At 34.7% G+C, this 22398-nt stretch overlaps 1 protein-coding gene across 2 annotated transcripts in view; it reads right to left on the bottom strand.

Moving 5' to 3' along the window:
- The window catches only part of ME1 (malic enzyme 1), a 133776-nt gene that overhangs the window by 48096 nt on the left and 63282 nt on the right, over positions 1-22398 (bottom strand). For both annotated transcript variants that reach the window (XM_036414831.2, XM_036414832.2), the window contains exon 6: positions 18605-18708. In XM_036414831.2, coding sequence (XP_036270724.1) covers positions 18605-18708 — 104 coding nt within the window. The remainder of the gene's footprint in view (positions 1-18604; positions 18709-22398) is intronic.

Here is a 22398-nt window from a genome sequence, read left to right as displayed (position 1 = left end):
GGTATCGTTTTAGCTTTAAGTCTATATTTATGATCCATTTTGAGTTAATCTTTTGTGGGGTAAGTATGAGATGTGGGTTGATGTTCATGTTTTCTTCACAGATATTTAATAGTTCAAAGACTATGTCTTAAAAGAATTGTATCTCCACTGAATTACCTCGTACATTATCTAAGTTCAACTAACCATGTGCATATTGGCCTACTCCTGGATTTTCTATTCTTTTCTATTGATCTACTTTATTGTTCTATTGCCTTACACCATTTTCACACTATCTTAATTTACTGTAGCTTCTTAAGTTTTAGACTTAAGGAGTATAAGTCCTCTAATTTATTCTTCTTTTTCAAAATTGTTTTAGCTGTTCTATATGCTAAGTCCTTTGCCTTTCCTAATATATTCTGAGTCATTCTTGTTAATTTCTACAAAAAGCCTGCCAGGTTATAATTTAAAAAAAAATTGATTTACATTTTTTTTGTCAGAAAATTTTTTAACAAAGGATTTCATAAAAATGGTATTGAACTTCCTTGAATGTATTATATTATTTAGATCTGTAGATATGTTGCCTGCATGTCAAAATAAGTTTTAGACATGTACTTATAATTTCACTAATAAATATATATTGACAAAATATTTTAACCATAGATAAAAGCATTAGAAATATTAACTAACATCCATGCTACATAATTTTATGAAATATTAATATTGTACCTTATTTATTTCAGACCACAAGAAAACTGAAACATCAACTGAAACTCCCTCTGTCCCTCCTGAATGCCATTTCACTCTCCTAAAATTGCTTATCATTCCCATGCATCCAATATTTTTACTATAAGTGTATAACATCCAAAAGCAAATATGACATTGTTTCTAAATGTTATATACATAGATAACTGTACATGAATCTTATGGGTATTGAATGATATCTGATTCTTATGACATGATAGTATGGTGCCATTATTAAGAGCTCAGTCTTAATGTATTCAAATGTCTCCTTTTAAAATTTTTTCCTCAATTATATGATTCTTAAAATATATTTATGTGGGCATATGAAGCACAAGGTCCTTCCACTTTTATGTACTATACAATATTGCATGGTACTTCTATGGCACAGATTATCATTCTTCTGTTGATGGACATTTAGATTGCTTCCAGTTTTTCATTATTGCAAACAATGTTGTGAAATTTTCTGTACATGACTCATTATGAACAAGTTTCTCTGGGGTGCCATTGCTGTGCAGATTATGAAAATATTAACTATATTGCCAAAGTGTTTTATGAAGTTACACTCCCGCAAGCAGTATACATATTCATCCACAGCCTCACAAGCACTTGGCTAGGTCAGATTTAAACATTTTTGCTAATCTGATGGATGTGAAATGGTAGATGATATCTGAGAAATGGCAGTATGGTGCTGGGAAGCCATGGAAATATGCCGCTTGGATTGCCCTTCAAAAATAGAAGTTGTCTATGATGCAGTTAGGTCACTGCCTCCAGACACGGTATCTTAAGATCTGCTCAAACACTCCATCCACATTCCACCCAGCGAGCCCTCAGTCAATTTCTCAGCACAGCAGTACCCCTGGAGCCTGGTCATTCCTCCTCCAGGAGAGCTCATCTAACAAGCAATCTTTGCTCTGGAGTTCTCCATTGGGCTGGCGGAGACTTCGCCAGCTATATATTACAGCCTGAAACTCTGCCAATTCTGCTTCCCAGATGTGCACTATGGTCTGAAGGCTTTCCCTGCTCTGTTCTTTCCCCTCCCTGTTTATGTTCCACAGGCATTACTTCCAATACACTTTTCACACTTCAACTCCATTTCAAGAACTACTACATGGAAAACTCAAACTGGTATGACTGAGTTCATCAGAGCTCCAGCCTCTGCTGAATCCAACTGCTTGGATCTGTATCCAGCTCTACTTATTACTTCTGGATATTGGGCAGGTTGTTTAATTTCCCTAAACCTCAGTTATTTCATCTCTAAAACGGGAATAATAATAGTACCTACCTCAGAGGTGTGAGCAATTAAAATAATATAAGCCTTTGGAAAAACTTCTGGCACATAAAAAGCCCTCAATAAATACTAGTTTTGTTTGCCCAGTGTGATTTCCTTATTTAGCATAAGAGCTAATGATTAAGCTCCAGGATATATGAAACCATGACTGCATTACACAATGACCTGGGGATACTTATTGCTCCTTTCTTTAGGTATATGTGAACAGTTAGTAGATATTATTATAGCATGTTGGTAAACATAATCTCAAATAAAATACTCAGTGATAATGAATAATCCCAGTCTGATTATCTTTGTCAATGATTAATTTATATTCTAAAACCATTTGTGTTTTGAATTTTTTTGCTTATAATAAATTATATGTACATACAAGCAACATTAAGGAATATAAACTGCAAGACTGGAAAATCCCTGCTGGGAGGCTTTGATTAAATGTCTTTTCTGCCGAAACCTGTTTGGCTCAATGGATAGAGTGTCGGCTTAGGGACTGAAGGGTCCTGGGTTCGATTCCGGTCAAGGGCATGTACCTTGGTTGCGGGCATATCCCCAGTGGGGGGTGTGCAAGAGGCAGCTGGTCCACTCTCTCTCATCGATGTTTCTAACTATCCCTCTCTCTTCCTCTCTGTACAAAATCAATAAAACATATTAAAAAAATAAATAAAGCATAGGCAAATATTATGACATCTTTCTTTTCTAGAGAGTAAAACTATTTCAGAATAATCCCCAGTGGGGAGTGTGCAAGAGGCAGCTGGTCGATGACTCTCTCTCATCGATGTTTCTAACTCTCTATCTCTCTCCCTTCTTCTCTGTACAAAATCAATAAAATATATTTTTTTTAAAAAATAAATGCCTTTTCTATCAAAGTGCACCATATATTTGGATTTCATAGTGTATAAACCTTGACACTATCCTATTAGTTTACTTTTAGGAAGATATTAAGAATCAAACACCATCATAAATTTTTCCCACAAGTCAAAACATATTTAGTATTCTTTTTTAAATGGACATTTTCCCCCCTGAAATTATTTTCCCAGAAATACCCACCAGATCCCCCTTTTTTTTCATTGTTTTTTAAAATTTAGAATAATGACAGATGGAAATGAAGAAAGGTCAGGAAAGAAGCTCAGTAACTAATGCATTCTTCTTGCATTCTTGTCCTCAGAGGCCAAGAATTTGGAAAAGTTCTTAGTATTTAAGATTCAAACATTCATTGTAATATGATACTATTCCCTATCTTTAGCTTTAAAACTAGGAGTTTGGCCATATATAAACTGCTGGAATAAGTAGATGCCTGGAAAAATAGAAGTCTTCACTAGCTTGCTGGAATATATTTTCTGTCTCATTCCAAAATTCTGTAACTCTCCACTGCAAGAAAAATAAGTTCTGTATTATTCCAAAACCCACATGAAATATATGCCCAGAGGACGACCTCTGATGCATTTGTGCCAAGTGATCATATATCTCATCCTTTAATCCACCCAATGGAAAAACAAAAAAACAAACCCTAGATAGTGCATCAAAGACAGTGCTGGAGCAAGGAGGGGGGGAGGGGGGAGATTTGTACTATCTTGTCAGTAAAATGAATGATCATACTTCAATTGATTTGCATAGTAAATTCTGATTAGGTTTGGTAAGATATGTCCTATATAATAAAAGGCTATTATGCAAATTGATCAAACTGTGGAATGACTGATCACTATGACGCACGCTGGTCAGACGCTCAGTGCAGGAGCTGCCCCCTGGTGGTCAGTGTGCTCCCACAGAGGGAGTACCAATCAGCCAGAAGCTGGGCTCACAGCTGAGGAGCACAGGGGCAGTGGCAGGAGCCTCTCCTGCCTACACAGCAGCACTAATGACCCCTTGGCTGACATCCCCCCAAGGAGGCTCTGACTGGAAGAGGCACAGGCCTGGCTGAGGGACCCAGCCCCAATGCATGAGGTCGTGCAACAGGCTTCTAGTATGCTATAAAACATATTTTATCAGACTACATCTGTTTTTTCATACTATAACTTACACATTACCAGTCTTCATTTATTTTTATACTTGCTAACTAAACTCCAGAACAGATTAGATTCCGTATTTCTGGATAAATGATCAAAATCCTTCTTCTTCCTAAAACCCCCTCAAAATAAACAAAGCTCGATCTTTATGCAGTACATATCCTATTTAACCATTATATTTTCTTCTGGCCAAAGTGATCATACATCCTTTAGTGATTAGAAACATTAGAGGAACTGTGTTTCTCAGAAACTTGTGGTACAAGTAATGTTAACTGGGATTTTGCAAAAATAGGAATCCTTGCCCAAATGGTTTTGAGAACCAGTACGCAAAACAAAACACATCTCTTCACTCAGCATTTGAGTTCTCAGAACTCTAATATACTATTTTTAAAAGTATATTTTATTGATTTTTTTACAGAGAGGAAGGGAGAGGGATAGAGTTAGACACATCAATGAGAAAGAAACATCGATCAGCTGCCTCCTGCACACCCACTACTGGGGATGTGCCCCCAACCAAGGTACATGCCCTTGACCAGAATCGAACCTGGGATCTTTCCATCTGCAAGCCGACATTCTATCTACTGAGCCAAACAGGTTTCGACCTAACATTTATTTACTGTAGAATTATCATCTCTGAGAAGAGATGCATAAAATGTGAATTTATCATTCTAATTGAACTAGAAAATACTTTTTCATGGCCCAGAAAGAGTAGAAAATACTGAAAGACCATGTACATGTAACCCTTAACATAGGGTTAAAAAAGGTTCTAAGTTGTTAAATAGTTTATAATAAAGATAAAAAGCAAAAAAACAAAAAAAAAGATAAAAATCTGTATGAATTCATTATTGTTCTATACCAGTGTTTCCCAAACTTTTGACATATGTGTACTCCTTCTATAATTTTGGTAACACTGAGTACCACCCCGTACTCATGAGAACGTAAAATTAGGTGCAGCTAAGCATGGTGCAGTGCATATCCCCACCAAACTCCGGTGCACACGTACCCCCACCAAACTCTTCCCGTACCTCTGGGGGTACTCGTACCACACTTTGGGAAACACTGAATACTAATAAATAGAATAAGGATGTCATTTTTTTTAAGGGAAATTTTTAAATGTCAAAATAAGATATATGTATCATTAAAACAAAAAAAAGTTAATTTAAAATAAACAGAAGTTTGTGGCTAGGTTAAGAAATTTAAAAAAATGTAACAAGGGAACGCACACAAAATTTCAAAAAAGGATTTTTTGCTTTCTGGTAATACAAATTATAAAGATCTCAAAAAGGATTTGGCTTATAATTCAAGGACATATCTATCTCAAGATTATTTATTGGTATAGCTCTCTTTTCAAAGCTAGACATTAAATAAAAATAAAATTCATGACGTTCCACAAAATTCAAAACAGACAAGAAATTTAAAACAAAGTATGTCAAATGATAACTTATAGACATAGTCATTAATGCACCAAGTTTTCTTTTCCTGTGGGTGGCTCTATCTGATCATAAGAGAAAGAGGTTTAGGGCAGTTTAATGGGGAGAAAAAAAATTAAAGAGACAGAGAGAGAGAGAGAGAGAGAGAGAGAGAGAGAGAGAGAGAGAGGGAGGGAGGGAGGGAGGGAGGGAGGGAGGGAGAGAGAGAGAGAGAGAGAGAGAGAGAGAGAGAGAGAGAGAGAGAGAGAGAATGTGGCTACCACTGAGTCACAGGGAGGCTGTAACTGGTTTTCTGAAAGTTGACAATGCTTAAATTATAAGCATATGTTCAGCAAATAAGTTCCCACTCTTCTTACTCATCTGAGCTGTATTAGTCACTTTGTTTTCCCTGAAGTAGATAACAATAACATTCTGTGGATTCTGTGGTTTTCAGGAAAAAAATGGTATGGTTTATGTTTTCAAACCCCCAGTTAAGAAGAAATTTTTCAATAAAAGAATACAGATTCACAGAGATGCTGGCTGTAAGCAAAATTTCAACTATGGGACACACCAAATCTCCCACATAACAAGCAATGTCAAGACAATAGGGGATAGAAAATCTAAAAAATGTTTGAGGTTGATTTCCCTTATACTCAATTATTTTGCAGAGCCAAATCAGATAAAATCAATATAAATTTTTGCAAGATTTCATGTCTGTTGACAAGAACCTGCGTTATCTCATTTACTATAAAAGTTATGTCTCTGCTGCTTTAGTTAATCTTTATTCAATGGGGGCTTTTTAAATGGACTCTCATGTGTGCCCCAAATGCCTTATTTGGTTAAGTGACTATTAACCCTTTCATGTCAAGTATATCTTATTTTTATCATGGAAGAAAAAAAAAGGGAGTTTCAGTGGAGATGTGTTTTTCTTATTGTTTGTTTTTTTGTTTGTTTGTTTTGCCCGGGGAAATGTTTTCATTTTTACCTTGCTTAATGCACTGCTCGGTGTTGTCCCATTAATTCCCTCTTTCCTGAAACTCTTGTCTTACTGCTGCCTTCCCAGCAGTAAGCTGGTGTTTCCTAATGCTCTGTCAACACTGAAATATGGGGAAGAATATAGATGATAGCTCTAAGAAATAAAAAAGAAATGCTAGAAATATAAATGAAATAATATAAATGAAAAATAATATAAATGAAGTTTGCATTTGATAGATTCATCAATAAACTAGACGTGGAGAAGAAAAAAAAATTAGTGAGCTTGAAAAAATGTCAATAGGAATTCCCAAACCTGAAATGCAAAGAGAAAAAGAACAGAATACTCGAGAACTATAAGACAATTACAAAGAGTGAAATACATACACAATAGATATAACAGGAGAGTAAATATTTAAGAAAATGTGAATGATTTTTATTAATTAAGATTAATGACAGACACCAAACTACATATCCAAGAAACAAAAAAACACCAACAGGATAAATACCTCTCCCCCCTGCACCCCCCCAAAAAATCTATAATTAGGTATATCATATTCAAAATGTAGAAAATCAAAGACAAAGAGAAAACTTTGAAAAAATCCAGAAGAAACACACACACACACCTTATCTACAAAAGAAAAGATTAAGGATTACACCAAGAAGAAACTAAAGTGAAATATTATAAATATTGAAAGAAAGTATTAAAAGAAAAAAACAACAACCTAGAATTCTATAGCCAATGAAATTATCTTTCAGAAATGAAGGAGAGATACTTTCCCAGACAACCAAAAATTGAAGGGATTTGTCCCTAGACCTGCCTTGCAAAAAAGTTCTGCCTGATGACCTCCTTTACCCTTTACTAGCTCCCCCCATTCCTTTCTTCTTATACTAGAGGCCCCCTGCACAAAAATTCATGCACTCAGGGGGGTCCTTCAGCCCAGCGTGTGTCCTCTCACAGTCTGGGACTCCTCATGGGATAACCATCCCAGGGGATCAGGCCTAAGCTGGCAGTCAGATATCCCTCTGGCAGCCTGGGAGTCCTCGGGGGATGTCCAACTAACGGCGTAGGCCCGCCCCCTGCACTTGCCGTGGGGAGTGGGCCTAATCCGTTAATCGGACATCCTTAGTGCTGCTGTGGAGGCGGAAGAGAGGAGAAAGAGGCTCCTACCACTGCTGCTGTGCTGGCTGGCCATGAGCTGGCTTCTGACTGAGCAGCATTCCCCCTGTGGATACACACTGACCATGAGGAGGCAGCTTCTGCGTTGAGTGTCTGCTTCCTGGTGGTCAGTGCACATCACAGCGACCAGTCGTTCCTGGTCATTCCTCCATTAGGGTCAATTTCCATATTACCTTTTTATTATATGAGATAACTTCTTGTCTTTCCTTTACTTACAGTATGTGTTAGATACTGTGTCTTTTAGAACTCTGTGTATTCCAAGTTTTGGCTCCTCCAATTGCTCTTTTTGCTGTGCATGTTTTGGGAAGATGGTGAATAAATTAAACAAATATAAAACACTGCCCGTAATAGTGAAATAATTGACTCAATAACCCATTGTCTAAACACGTGGGGAGTGTGAAAATTTCTATAACCCAGGCTTCACCATGAACACATGTACTGGGTATAAGCTGATTATAACAGTTCAGTGCAGGTGCATCTGATAATGCTAGCAATATACATATCCAGTGCCCAGAACAATACCTGGCACATAGCAAGTATTCATTATTTCTTAAATGAATTGATTTAAAAAAATATATTTAATACCTGGTGAGAAGTAACACAAAATATTTTCTAAATATTATTTTTCAACTTGCCATAATAATCATCTCACAAATAAAATTAAGTCTTCTAAATTGGTCTGCATTTCTGAAATCTAACTTTACAGAAGTATTAAAAGCACACCTGGAAAACATCTTATATCTGGCACATTACAAGGTATTGAGACCAGGTGTCTAAGTCTTTAAATATACCAGTAAAACACTCACTTGTCTCACTTGTGAAAAAATACTTTAAAAGTTTTCCAGATATGTATGCAGATTTAGGCAGCCTTACCCCATGATCAAAGACAATTTCATAGAAATTTAATACAACTTTTCAAAATATTAAGACATGATAGTGAACTCAAATGGCTGAAGTGAGCAAAATCTGCTCCTAATTTTAATTTCATATGGTTTAGTACTTAAAAAGAACAGTTAATACTAAACTATTCTTTTTATAAAAGGCAGAAGAGACAAGCTAGCTAAGTCTTCTCTGATAACTTCCCCAGGCTACTTATTAGATAAACTGTTTCCTATATTCTTACATACCTTTAAAATATTTCCACTGAAGGGCTTTCCGAAAATGTCTGTTATTTATCTCTCTCCCCAACTATACCGAATTCCTTAATAGCATTTAGCAAAATGAATGCCTGATACATATAGGTGCTCAATGTGTTTTTTGAATAAATAAATAATCCAAGGTACTCTAAATATTGTCTTTGATTAATTTTATTTATTTTTTATTTTTTTAAAATATTTTTTATTGATTTTTTACAGAGAGGAAGAGGAAGGAATAGAGAGTCAGAAACATTGATGAGAGAGAATCATCGATCAGCTGGGGATGTGCCTGCAACCAAGGTACATGCCCTTGACCGGAATCAAACCTGGGACCTTTCAGTCCGCAGGCCGATGCTCTATCCACTGAGCCAAACAGGTTTTGGCTTGACCAATTTTACAGAAATTATTTGTATGAGGGGGGACAACACTACTATAGAGATAGCTAATTTCTCTTACTGTACACCAGTCGACAATGTTTGGATTTATTTATTTTTCCTTTATCCTCACTATTAGTTATTTGTTTTCCAATATGTCAATACAGCTTTTCCAGAAAAAAAGTTTAATTTAGTTATAAAAATATTAGTATGACTATAAACCCACATTCACATTAAAACCTATCTAGGCTATAGCATTCTCATTTCATGAGTTGATTCTAAAGAAAAATAAAATCCGACTTCCATTCTTTTTCAGTTTTTGCAAAAATAATATAAATTGTTGTCAAGGTGCCCTAATCAGTTTAGCTCAGTGGATAGAGCATCAGCCTGTGGACTCAAGGGTCCCAGGTTCAATTCCGGACAAGGGCATGTACCTTGGTTGCGGGCACATCCCCAGTGAGGAGTGTGCAGGAGGCAGCTGATCCATGTTTCTCTCTCATCAATGTTTCTAGCTCTCTATCCTTCTCCCTTCCTCTCTGTAAAAAAAAAAAAAAAAAAAAAAATCAATTAAATATATATATTTTTAAAATTGTTATCAAGGTGATATATAATTATCAACCTAAATTAAGTTTGGGAACAGCAGAACTCTGATTACTTCTAGTGCTTTAGTTGGATGAAATCTTGCAAAGCAAATATAATTTCAAAAAAATCTATTGTGTATTTATAATTCAAATAGAGGCCCAGTGCGTAAAATCACATGGGACCCCAGACCAGACATGTGCAAGTAGCTCACCACTGCTATCGGCTCTCGGGCCGGGAGGAGGGACTGAGAGGTGTTCCAGGCACCTTCTGGTGACGGATCATTTGGTTGTTCCAGCGTTACAGTGTTACAGTTATTGGCCTTTATAATATAAATATGTATAACTATGGGCTATATTTGCTTTTCTTAACATCAGAAAGCTAAGAATGAAAAAATGTGCATAGGAGTACAATATATTATAAAACTAACACAACAACTTTAACCACCAGAGTATACTATACATTTAATAGTCATTGAAAACTTATTATGTGCCAGAGACCGTAAAAACCAAATGACTCTTTTTTTTCTGTTTTGTCCTTTCATCTGCAACAAAAAGCATGAAAGCTTTGTTCTTGTTAACTTGCACCTTTAAATTCAAATGTAAAACGTCTTAATGTAAACTATTAAATACTTTGAAACCAGATATAAACTGAATGAATTCAATAAACATTTACTGAGTGTTTCCTAGGAGTCAGGCTCTAGGGGTAAAGCAGTGAACCAAACATGAAAAAAAAAAAAAAAATCTTTGCCTTCACTGGATTCATACTGTATTTATTTAAGAGATAATAAATAAGTAAATTATACAACGTGTCTAATGGTGATAGTAGTATAGAGAAAGCCAGCCAGCTTGAAGGGTGCAGTTCAGAGGATAGACCTGAAGGAGGGAGGGGAAAGGGAAAAGGAAATGCCGGAGGGTTAAGACAACAGCAGGGGCTGAGAGCCGGAACCAGTGTATTTGAAGTGGACAAGAAAGCAAGATTTGGAATGCACAATGAATGAAACTTCTGTCAAATTCACATATATTTCCTATTTGCTTATAATTCAAGTACCAGAAGATATCTTCAAACTGTTTTATTTGTTTAGGGAAGTTAATATGTTTAGGGAAAGAGGAAAATGCATAGTTTTCAAACAAATCACCTAATTTTCCATAACTTTTTTTTCACAGTTATTGGAGTTTATAGTCATGGCTACATGAATAAAATTCAGGTTAAAGCTTACAGTTATTGTCATTTCTATTTTCACCCTGATAGCAAAAGCTGCATTTGTAAGTTGTCTGAACACAGGCTGTGCTACAGATGCCACATTATTTGCACTGACACATTTGGATAGCATTCCTTTGAATCAGACAGGAATACAATGGAACGAGTAAGCTCTTGGGCTCTGGAGCCTGACTGAAGTCCAATCTCAGCCCTGTCACCTTCTAGCTGAATAGCTATAGAAATGTCCTTAATCTCTTTGTGCCTCTGTCTCTTATCTGAAAATGGGATAAATAATTGTAAGAACATCACAGAACTGTTTTTGAGGATTTAAAGTATGTAAATTAGAACACAGCCAGTAGGGGGCAGGAGGGGGGGGAGTGCAGGAGGCAGCTGATCAATGTATCTCTCTTATAGATGTTTCTAACTCTCTATCCTTCTCCCTTCCTCTCTGTAAAAAAATCGATAAAATATATTTAAAAAAAGAATTATGATTCTTTATTTGTAAATATTTGCTCTGTCTTGATGACAACAGCAAAAATCATTCTTTAATTTCTGAAAATTCAAATCCATGACAAGATCTGAATGCATTCATTCTTAAATTTAAGCAGATATCTTTAAATGTTAAGAAAACAAACAATGCATTAAAATCGAGTCAGGTTCTGATAATTTCTGAGTTGGAAAAAAATATGCTTTTTAATACCCGATATTTATGCGTCCCTGATCGTGTGTAAAAAGTATACTTAAGAGCAAATTCTTTTGTATTTTATAACATTTAGAAGAACATCAAAGAGTATACTTACACAAACCTAGATGGTGGAGATTAACTAGGTTATATGTTATGGCTTAGTTCTCTTAGGTTACGAGCTTGTACAGCATGTTACTGTACAAAACAACAGGGGATTAAATCAAGCACAATGGAAAATGATGCAAGTAAGAGACTCAGTAAGCAGGAGATGTCTGAGAATATTGCTGGTATAACACAGCATCCTGTTTTACAGCAAACCTTTTAGTAAGTAGAAAGAGTACGCTCGGAAAAAAACAACTAAATTTTAATATAACTACATAAACCAGCAACAGTAGTATATTGTCAAGTTTTATGTACTGTACATAATTGTATGTGCTACACTTTTAAACAACTGGCAGTGCATAAATTAATGAGCAGGGAACATATATAGTATGGACATGCTGGACTAAGGGATAGTTCATATCCCAGGCAAGATGGAGAGGGATAGCATAAGATTTCCTCACACTACTCAGAACTGCACAATGTTTAAACGTATGAGTTGTTTATGTCTAAAAGTTTTCATTCAATACTTTTAGAATTTATTTGGAAAATTGTGCTTCTCTAGTTCACATTAGATAAGGGAGCAGATATAACAGTCCTCCCCTAATATGAAAAATGAAACTGTAGATTAAGAGGGACCACTATATAAAGGATTCATGGAGAGGAGGAGGACTGCAAGAAACAGGCAAGTGCATAGGCCAGACCAGAAGGGATTTATAAGCAGAAGGTGAAAACAGTTAATAAAAGGGTGAAGATAAGTTCCTAGAGACTTACTGTTATGATACAAAAGAAATTAGAGACCCTCGCAGCGATCTATTGAAAGTCAGCCCTTGACACAAGGGTTTGTAAAAATAAATGAAAAATTAAAAAAAAAAAGAAACTAGAAATTACAGAAGGTTCTTTATGGTGATAAAGATATAAAGTGGTAAAATCTAGGGAAGTTGGGTTATGGTTATGGAAATGGAGTCAAGAGTGTAGGTCAAGGACATACAGAGGAACTGTCTGCGTGGATTTAGCAATGAATCTGTTCTTACGATAAATGCACAGAAAAACACTGGGGAATCATAGCAGATACTCAAGAAGAAAATTTTTTTTCAGTTTCTCCTTTGGGATATAATCAGATGATACTGGTATAGATGATTTTTAAAGAAAGAGAGAGAGTGCAGAAGTGGACTAGTTGATTTGCATATGCTGCTTATATAAGCCCAAGTCTCCGTTTTAATCTTTGAAAGTTAATTCAATAGTTTAATATCTTTGTATCACCTTTTATTGAGGAAATAATTCTTATCATGGACTTGCTTTGAAGCTGACTTACAAAAAATATGCAGCATAGGGAATGTAATACAAGGCAAATAAAAACTTTTTGTAAAATTTTTTTTCTTTTAAATTAATCACCTTTAGCTCCTGATGAAAAAAACTTTGGGCAAAACAAGGAAAAACAAAATAGTTTAAAATGTTGACTGAGAAATATATTCCTCTGGGTCAAGTAGAATTATATGATGTGATGATCAAACATTTTCAAGTGACTCATAATGATCCTAATTATAATTGAATCACTGATTTTTTTTATACAGCTCAGCCCTAAATGTTTAAACAAAATACAGATTCTTTAGTACTTTATTAGAACCCTAAAGTTAGAACACTTTAGAAAATGCTTAATTCTAATAAATACTCCCACTTAAGGCAAAAACATGTATGTGTTTATGTTTATATTATATTTATATTATGTGTTTACATTATATAATGTATATATTATGTTTATATTAAGTGTATCTGCCCATGTATTTAAAATGACAGAGAGGTCACAAATAATATTTACAATAAAAACAACCAAAAATAACAACTACTGAGTAATTTTTATTAAAAAGCATTGTGGTAAGTACTTTTATAAGTATATAAATATATATATATTAATACTCACCTGAGGATATATTTTTATTGATTTTAGAGAGACACGAATGGGGAGAGACAGCAATCTGTTGTCTCTCCTTGACCAGGGACTGAACCCAAAACCTAGGTACATATGTGCAGACTGGGAATCAAACCATAGCCGTTTGGTTTATGGGACAATGCTCTAGCCAACTGAGCCATCTGGCCAGGGCATGAGTACTTTTATATACATTATTTTATTTCTGGACAATTCCAACTATTAAGTGTTCTAACATTAATGCAAATTTGCCAGCCTATAACTCTTTATTAAATTATTGGCCCTCATCATCCTCCCTTGGGGGAAAAAATTACACTTACTATTTATAGCACTTAACAAAAGTAATTTTATTTTTTAATGTTTAATCTCAATCATCACAACAACCCTATGAAGTAGGTGCTGTTATTATTTTTCACTTTTTTTTCTGGAGAGGAAAGCAACTTTCCCAAGGTTACAAATGTAGTAGTTGATGGAATCAAAGTTTGACTTCAAAGCCCAGGTTTTGCGTATCACATGTCCCTGAGACATGGGCTTTGTACACTGACAAAATCATGGTCTGAATTCCCAAACTGAGGGTCAGATCCCAAACCACGGTGAACTCCACGAAGTAAGGAATGTCACTCAATAAGGCCTCGGTAGAAATGGACTACAAACCTACCCAGGCAATACCACTCCAACATGTGCTCAGTAAAGACTGAGCCTTTTTTCCAGTATAATTCTTACATACCCAAATCTAACCATATTGGTTAAGGATAATAACAATTGCTTATTTTGTTTCTATTCATATATGTGGCAGTCTTTGCCATCTATACTGAAGGATGTGGTTTTATTTTGACTGAACATGTAAAAAAAAAATGGGTCACCATCTGTGGATGCCACAACAAAGTCATAAGAATTAATCACTACATAATGGTTAAATCAAAATCATTACACGCTGTGTCAGTTTTGGCTTGTTTTATAATTTGTGAAATAAAAATAACAGTCAAATGATGGAAAACGAAGCTAGCCAGAATGTGATCATCCTGGCAATATGAATGATTATTTTGTTCTTATGTCCTGATTGTGGCAAATTTTATATAAATTTTGCTATAGTTTTAAATAAAGGGACTTTGAAATCTATCAGCTCAGAAAATATTTACTGCCAACTTGTATTAAATGTAGTTAGAGTACTTTATGTAACATACTGACTTCAGAGCCTCTAGCCCTCCAGGGGTAATCTGTTTGTTGTTAGATGGAAAAATCATCACTCACCATATCCCTATTTTTTTTACTTTCTACATGAAAATGATGGTAGTAACTCAGCAAACGTAGGACACATTTAAACTTTAATTTTCTAGTTTGGTGAAAGATTGTTGCCAATCCACTCACATTCTCCTGTGTGGCCTCCACTGTAGTAGCTCAATCCAGCTTAACAAAAATGTATGGCATATCTATTTTTTTTAAGGTTTATCCTTTGAGTCTTTTAAAAATACATATTTTTTATTGATTTTTTACAGAGAGGAAGGGAGAGGGATAGAGAGTTAGAAACATCAATGAGAGAGAAACATTGATCAGCTGCCTCCTACACAATCCCCTACTAGGGATGTGCCCACAATCAAGGTACATGCCCTTAACTGGAATTGAACCTGGGACCCTTCAGTCTGCAGGCTAACGCTCTATCCACTGAGCCAAACCAGTTAGGGCTACATATCTATTTTGTGCCAGAAACTGACATAGAAACTTGTTCATAAAATAAACAAGCTAGATTCCTGTCCTTGAGGGAATACATATTCTATCATCAGAGACACACATTAAGCAAATCATGTAATAAATGAACAAATTATATAATATTATAAAATAAGAAAAGTACTGCAAAGCAAGAGTATCAGGAGAGCCAGGCATGGGGAGAAGGAAGGGCAGATTTCAGCATTATATGGAGAATCTGGATAAGCCTCAGAGGAAGGTGAGATTTCAACAAGTACTGACAACAATTAGGTCATTAACCAAGTAGATTTCTTGAGGGAGAATATTTCAGAAAGGGGAGAGCGAGAGCAAATATTCTGCGATGGAAGCATGCTTTAAGAGTTCAATGACATAAGGCTGTGTGGAAAGTGTGGCTGCAGCCCAGTGCATCAGAGGTTGTTAGAGACCATTATAAGGACTCCCACCTTTACTATCTGAAAGGTAGTGATCACCAACAATAGGGTTAGGTCAAGATATGATATTAATTGCAAATTTGACCTCACATTTCCAAAAATGTCTTTACAAGGGATTGCTGAATTGGAAAAAGTCCCCTTAAATTTCTGAACTTATCCTCAACCAACTTTCTAATATCCTTTTCTTAATTATCCTTTTACTTCCATCTTTAATCTCCAAAGATAATGTAATATACAATATATCTCATTCAAATATTGTTATACTAGGGAAGGGTTGGGGTAAGGGAGAAGAGATCAATCAAAGGACTTGTATGTATGCATATAAGCCTAACCAATGGACACAGACGACAGGGAGGTGAGGGCATGAGTGGGGGGCAGGGAAGAGAGGGATAATGGGGGAATAAGGACACATATATAACACCTTAATCAATAAAGAAATTTAAAAAAAGACCACAGTAATGTCAGCAAGTATTGTTATACTATTTCCCCATCAAACCAGCCACACTGATAGTCTTTAAAAATAAGAACCAAACTACTTTCATACTGGTATGTGCATACCTTCTTCATCTTTGTTTATAAATGCATATAAATTAAGGAGGGCAAGAAAAAGAATTTGAACAAAGGACCTTATTTTAACCCATAAGACATTGTTACTGATGTTTTTGCTTTTGTTTTTAGATTAATTTCTAGATATAACAAAATAAATTTATATTGAGTTTCCCTTTTTAATATTATTCATGAGCAGATATATTCATTCTTGCTTTCTAACTCATTATATATAGTACATATAGATGGAAAACAATAAACAAGTTTTTAAGGAACTAGGCTTCACCTTGCTAAATGAAAGTCAATAGACAAAGAACACACAGAGACAAGAAGCATGGTATGCAGGTCACTGTCAAAGGTAATTATTATCTTTAATAAATATAACTTAGCTTTAAAACTCATAAAATGTTAAGGAATTCCTCTTATCTCATTGTTTTTTGATTCAAAGAGAAAATGATAGGTAATAATGAATGCAATAGTAATTTACTAAAATACTTTTCTTCTTTAGAGAAAAGATCAATCCTAACACATAAATATATCTATATATTTAAAACTCAAATATTTAGTTTACTAGAAGCAGAGACACTTTATTTGGAAAGTTGTGTGTTTTTCATTAGAGAAAGAACCACCTTTGCTTCAGATGTATGTCACTGTGGTTTTATTAAGGTTGCATTCAATGTTTAAGTAATGCTTTCAATGTAGTTACTTTATACCTACTATGCGCTACAGTATAATGTATTATGGTCAGATAAAAAGTAATATCTTGTAATAAAATTATTTTGCTGAGACAATTTACATTCTAGTAAGAAAAATAAAGCACAAGAAATAATGAATTTCAATAAAACTCATACAAAAAGAATAAAATCAGTATAAAAGCACATTAAAGGAATTTTGAATCAATGCAATCAGAATTAGTAGTGAATAGAATAAAAGATTAGGAAAGAAAAGCAACTAAAAGAAAAGAATTGTAAACCATGTTCATTTACACCAGGGGTGGAGAACCATTTTTCTGCCAAGGGCCTTTTGGATATTTGTAACATCTTCCACAGGCTATACCAAATTATCTACTTAAAAATCAGCTTGTTATATTTGGTTAAACACTTAACTAACTCACTCCTAATGTCTTGGCAGGGCCAGACCAAATGTTTTCTCAGGCCTTAAATAGCCCATAGGTCGGACATTCCCCATCCCTGATTTATACAAATAGGCAATAAAAACAAACACATAGAGAATTTCATTCTCCTATTATGTAGTCTCATGGTATTGGCTATATAACTTCTTGATTAATGTTGCTACCTCAAAAGTTATAATTTCAAAAGCTTATGTAAGTTTTAGGATAAGAAATTGAAAATTAAATAGGAAAAATTACTAACATTTAACTGTATTAAGCAATCTTGAACTTAAACTGTGGAATTTCTCAACTACTTCTATGAAATAAGTACAGTTTAATTAAGTTAATAATAACAATAAATCAAACGTGGGTTTTAAAAAGTAGTCCATACTAATTGGCAGCTATGCTCTGCATTAAAACTTTGGGTAATGAACAATCCCATTTATTCTCAATATTGTGTAGGCTGGTAGAAGTACTTTTTGCTATTGGGTTCAACTTCTTAAAATTAAACCTTATAATAAAAAGAAACCAGAAGGATGTCTCCATTTAGAGTTGATTCTAGTGATGAGTTTATTTCCATGAAAAACCAAGGCAACATATCAATACATGTTTTTAAATAGTACATGGTTTCTGTGGCTATACAAGTGGATGACTGGTAGTGAGATAAAATTCTCCTAAATTATACTACTAAATTATGGCAGAAGTTTCTTCTTTGAAAGAAAAAAACTGGAAAATTTTACAGTAGCACTGGGCCCACAGTTAAATACTACCTAGACTAAGTAAAATAGAATGCTGCACTTTAATTGAATACTTTATTTTTAATCAGAGATTCATAGGTTGTGATTGGATATCCTGGTCCTTGCTCCATTCTGGACCTTGTGCATTGCGCTAACCCATGCTCACTTCTTCCTCTGCTTTTCCCACCACAAATAGGTCAGATTCATCCAAAAAGATAATCAAAGATCAGATTTATAGCACAGCCGCAAGTATAGTACAGACTGCTAATAATCATAAAAGAAAACTTTCTTTACGAATAGCACAAAGACAACCTTTTAGGGGATAAACACATGAAGATATCATTTGGCCACTAATTGCTATGAGTATATATGCATATGTATTTTATACAAATTGCTTCTAATTATTAGACATATAGCACAAAACTTGGACATTTTTATACTTCATTAGGTTACCTTAAATTTTTCAAATTCAACTCAAATATAGGTAAAATAAATAACATACATACTTGGAAGAAACTGCCACCATGAATTCATCCAAAAAAGCATCATATTCAGGACCTCTCACTCTTCTCTGCCGGAGTCCAATGTACAGCGGATCTTTAAGTAACTCCTATTTTTTAAAAAAATTGCCAGAGATATAAAAATAACTAAAGGCAATTCATATACATGTTCTAAGCCTCAATTTCCTTACTTATATAATAAGAATAGAAGTGGAAATAAAATATTGTAAAACTGATTAATAAGCAACCTACAGAGTCAATATTTAGTGTTAAATAGATTATAGTATTTATAGGTCAAATAAGTAAAATAATTACTAAACATTAAAAAAACGTTGTGCCTTATTCTGGGGGGGATAAAAGGAATGAAAATATCTCAGTGGTGCTAACTTGAAAAGCTCAGTTCAGATTTTACAGGCAAAGTTTTATCACATAGAAAAATAATATTGAGTTTTGAGTATTAAATGAACTTAGAAAAAGGGAAGTTTACAATTCCTTTCCTTTTTATTTTTTCTGAAAGCAAAATCTTTAACAAACATTTTGGTTATACCTTTAATATTACAGTTGACTAATATTAAAAATAACCTTTAGCTTTGACTAAAGTTTTTCTTAAACTTTACACAGGTTTTTTTTAAACCTGACATATGTGAGCCAATGTTACTCTGTTCAAGTTTTAGTGTATGTAATATTTTTGTCTTTATTAAATCAGTTTTCAATTGAGGTATAATTTACATATGGTAATATCCATTTACAACAAGTTACCAATAAACTCGGAACAATAAGAAACTTCCTCAACCTAATAAAAGTCAGTTATAAAAAATCTAAGTTAACAACATATTTAACAGAAAAAGGTTCAGTGTTATTTCCCTAAAGTTGGAAACTAGCCCTGGCTGATTTGGTTCAGTGGATGGAGCATTGGCCTGCCAACTGAAAGGCTCCAGTCAGGGCACATGCCTGGGTTGCAGGCTCAATCCCCATAGAGGGCATGCAGGAGGCAGCTGATCAATGATTCTCATCACTGATGTTTCTCTCTCTCCCTCTCCCTTCCCCTCTGAAATCAATAAAAATATATTTAGAAATAATTAAATAAAATTGGAAACTAGACAAAGATAATTACTCTCATTACTTCTATTCAACACTATATTGAAGATCCTAGCCATTACAATAAGGCAAGCAAAAGAAAAACAAAACAAAACAGCAATACAGATTGGAAAGGAAGAAGTAAATTGTACTTGTATACACATGATCATGTACATGGAAAATACTAAGGAATCTACAAAAAAATATCCACTAGAAAAAATATGTGAATTTAACATGCTCACAGAATATAACATTAATATACACAAATCAAATGCGTCTCTATACACTACCAATAAACAACTGAAAATGAAATAAAATACACAACTCATTTATAATAGAATCTCAAAGCATGAAATCCAAAGGGGCATCTTTAACAAAATATATGTAAGCCCTGTAAACTGGCTTCACAGAGGTAAGATAAGGTTAATAGAGGATGAGCTAAAGAAGAAAATGTTCAGACGTGAGCAAAATGAAAGAAAACACAGAGGATACAAGACTTGCTTGTAAAAGATTTAAAAAGTGAAATAAGGCCTGTAGTCAAAGATCATATGAAATGTGTGTTTGTATCAACTTTTAAAAAATACATCTGAATGATATGAACTGGAGCCAATAGACTATCTTGTCTAGATAAAAGGAACTAGTTCCAGAGCTCTCTGACACGCTACCAATGTAGTGGGAAGGACTGTTTTGAAAAGACTTGTGAGTGGGGCCTTTATGAAATAGAGTAGATTATAATCTGATACATAGAAAAATTTATTTAAATCCTAAGGGTTCTGGATTAATTGGAACACTTCAAAACGGAACTACTTTGCTTGGTTCCCAACTTTCCACAAGAAGAAATAGGCTGAGAAAGCTATTTAACTGTGATACAGTGGACAGCGCTAGAGTCCAGAGAGTAAAGCCAGAAGCATAAGAGAACTAGGCCCTTTTCAAAACCATTGACTACCCCCAAGGTAGGTGGCCTGACAACCTATGTCCAATGGGAATTCAAGATTTCTATGAACCATTTAGAGCCATGTAATTCCTATTGCTCCCATTTTGAATGGGAAGTGTTTATTCTGTCCCTGCTCCACCATAGTTTGTTTAAATGTGGGAACAGATAAGAAGACCCACAACAAGGACCGAAAACACAAGAAGCTTCATTTGTACCTGGACCTGATTTAGATCAGAGGACAGGATCCTGAAGTCTGGGCCTTCTGTTGTTATTGGGATGAAACTTTTGGAAACGTCAGATGAAGATTAGCATATTTTTACACCGTGGAATATGAACAATTTGTGAAGGAGAATCTACACGGAGAAGGACAAGCTGTCCCATGCCTCTCAGCCTTCCTACTCATCCCAGCAAATCATGAACATTATTAAAATTGTAATCGTTTTAAGTCACTGAGTTTAGAGGAGGTCTGTTTTATATAAATGTTAAGTTCTAGTAGGTGTGGCGATGCTGATCTGTAGGTTGAGCCATTTAAATAATCTGAGTAGGAATTTGCTTCAAGCCAACAGAAGCGATAGCCTGGTTCACACCTGCTGTCCTAGTGAAATTATTAATAGCGTCCTCTTTCACTGAGAAAGTGTCTTGGTTTGGCTAATACAGAATGTGGTCATCCTACATATAACGCACTGCACAACAACGAGTTAAGGCTTTCTGGATAGCTGGAAGTTAACATACTTAATCATATAAATGTATTTCAGATGAAATGTAAAATCTGAAATTGAGTGCTGTTGCAAAGCCCAGCTGTTCCTCGAGGCCTGCAAACGTTAAACAGTCGGCTTCTGGACAGCTGTGGCTGGCCTGCCAGGGAGCTTCTAGCGCCTGCCAGGAGTAAAACCCTTTCTCCATGTCTGGGATGTATTTGGACTTCTAAAATGTGAATTAGCAGAACACAACTGAAAAAAGATGTCACATGTTTCCCTGCTCTTTTCGCTCATTCTTTCCAATGCTAATAATTAAAGTATATATAACTACAATGGGGAGTCAAATTTGAAGATTTATGAACAAGATAAAGCTTTTACATTAAATCAGGAAGTTGTAAAATTCTCCCAAATATAATATTTCTGTCCATATCTACTGTTTTTCTTTTAAATTTTTCATGATAAAGCTTGAATAACGAATGCTTTCTTGGAGATTTGACTGAAAAAAAGTCTACAAAAAGCAAAATTACCCAATTTTGATAATGGCTTCACAGACCAAGTCTCCTGGCACAGAAATGATATTAACTTATCACATTAACAGCTTCTTGTGGCCAAGATTAAACACACACTAGAACCTTTTTTGGAGAATAAATGAAAGACTTGGTATGAAGTAAGCACTTAAAAAGGTTAGCCATTCTTTAGCAAGAGATGTCACATGTAATGTAGTGATATCACTGAAGACTTACGAAGACTTATAGCATGAGAGAAAGAAAAATATTAGAAGTAAAAGACAAAGCATATGGAAATAAGGAGGGTATATATTGGTAAAGTTAATGATCTTCTTAGCACTATCTCAATTATGGAATCTTGAGAAATTTTATTTGAAGCATTCATTTATTTGAAGCTAATAGTAATTAACATCAACACACAACCCATTCTAGTTCCTCACAGTTATACCTTTCAAATCTGAAGTTTTTGAAAATTAATAACTATTTTCTTAATATTTTAAGTTTTTATCATTAGTAAAACAATATTTTCTATCAGAAAATTTGAGAGCACCGAATAAACTCTACCCATTTAGAACTATCCTCCAC

This window comes from Pipistrellus kuhlii, unplaced genomic scaffold, assembly GCF_014108245.1.
Source record: "Pipistrellus kuhlii isolate mPipKuh1 unplaced genomic scaffold, mPipKuh1.p scaffold_m20_p_5, whole genome shotgun sequence".
Classification (NCBI taxonomy): Eukaryota; Metazoa; Chordata; class Mammalia; order Chiroptera; family Vespertilionidae; genus Pipistrellus; species Pipistrellus kuhlii.
This window is presented reverse-complemented; position numbering and strand designations above follow the sequence as displayed.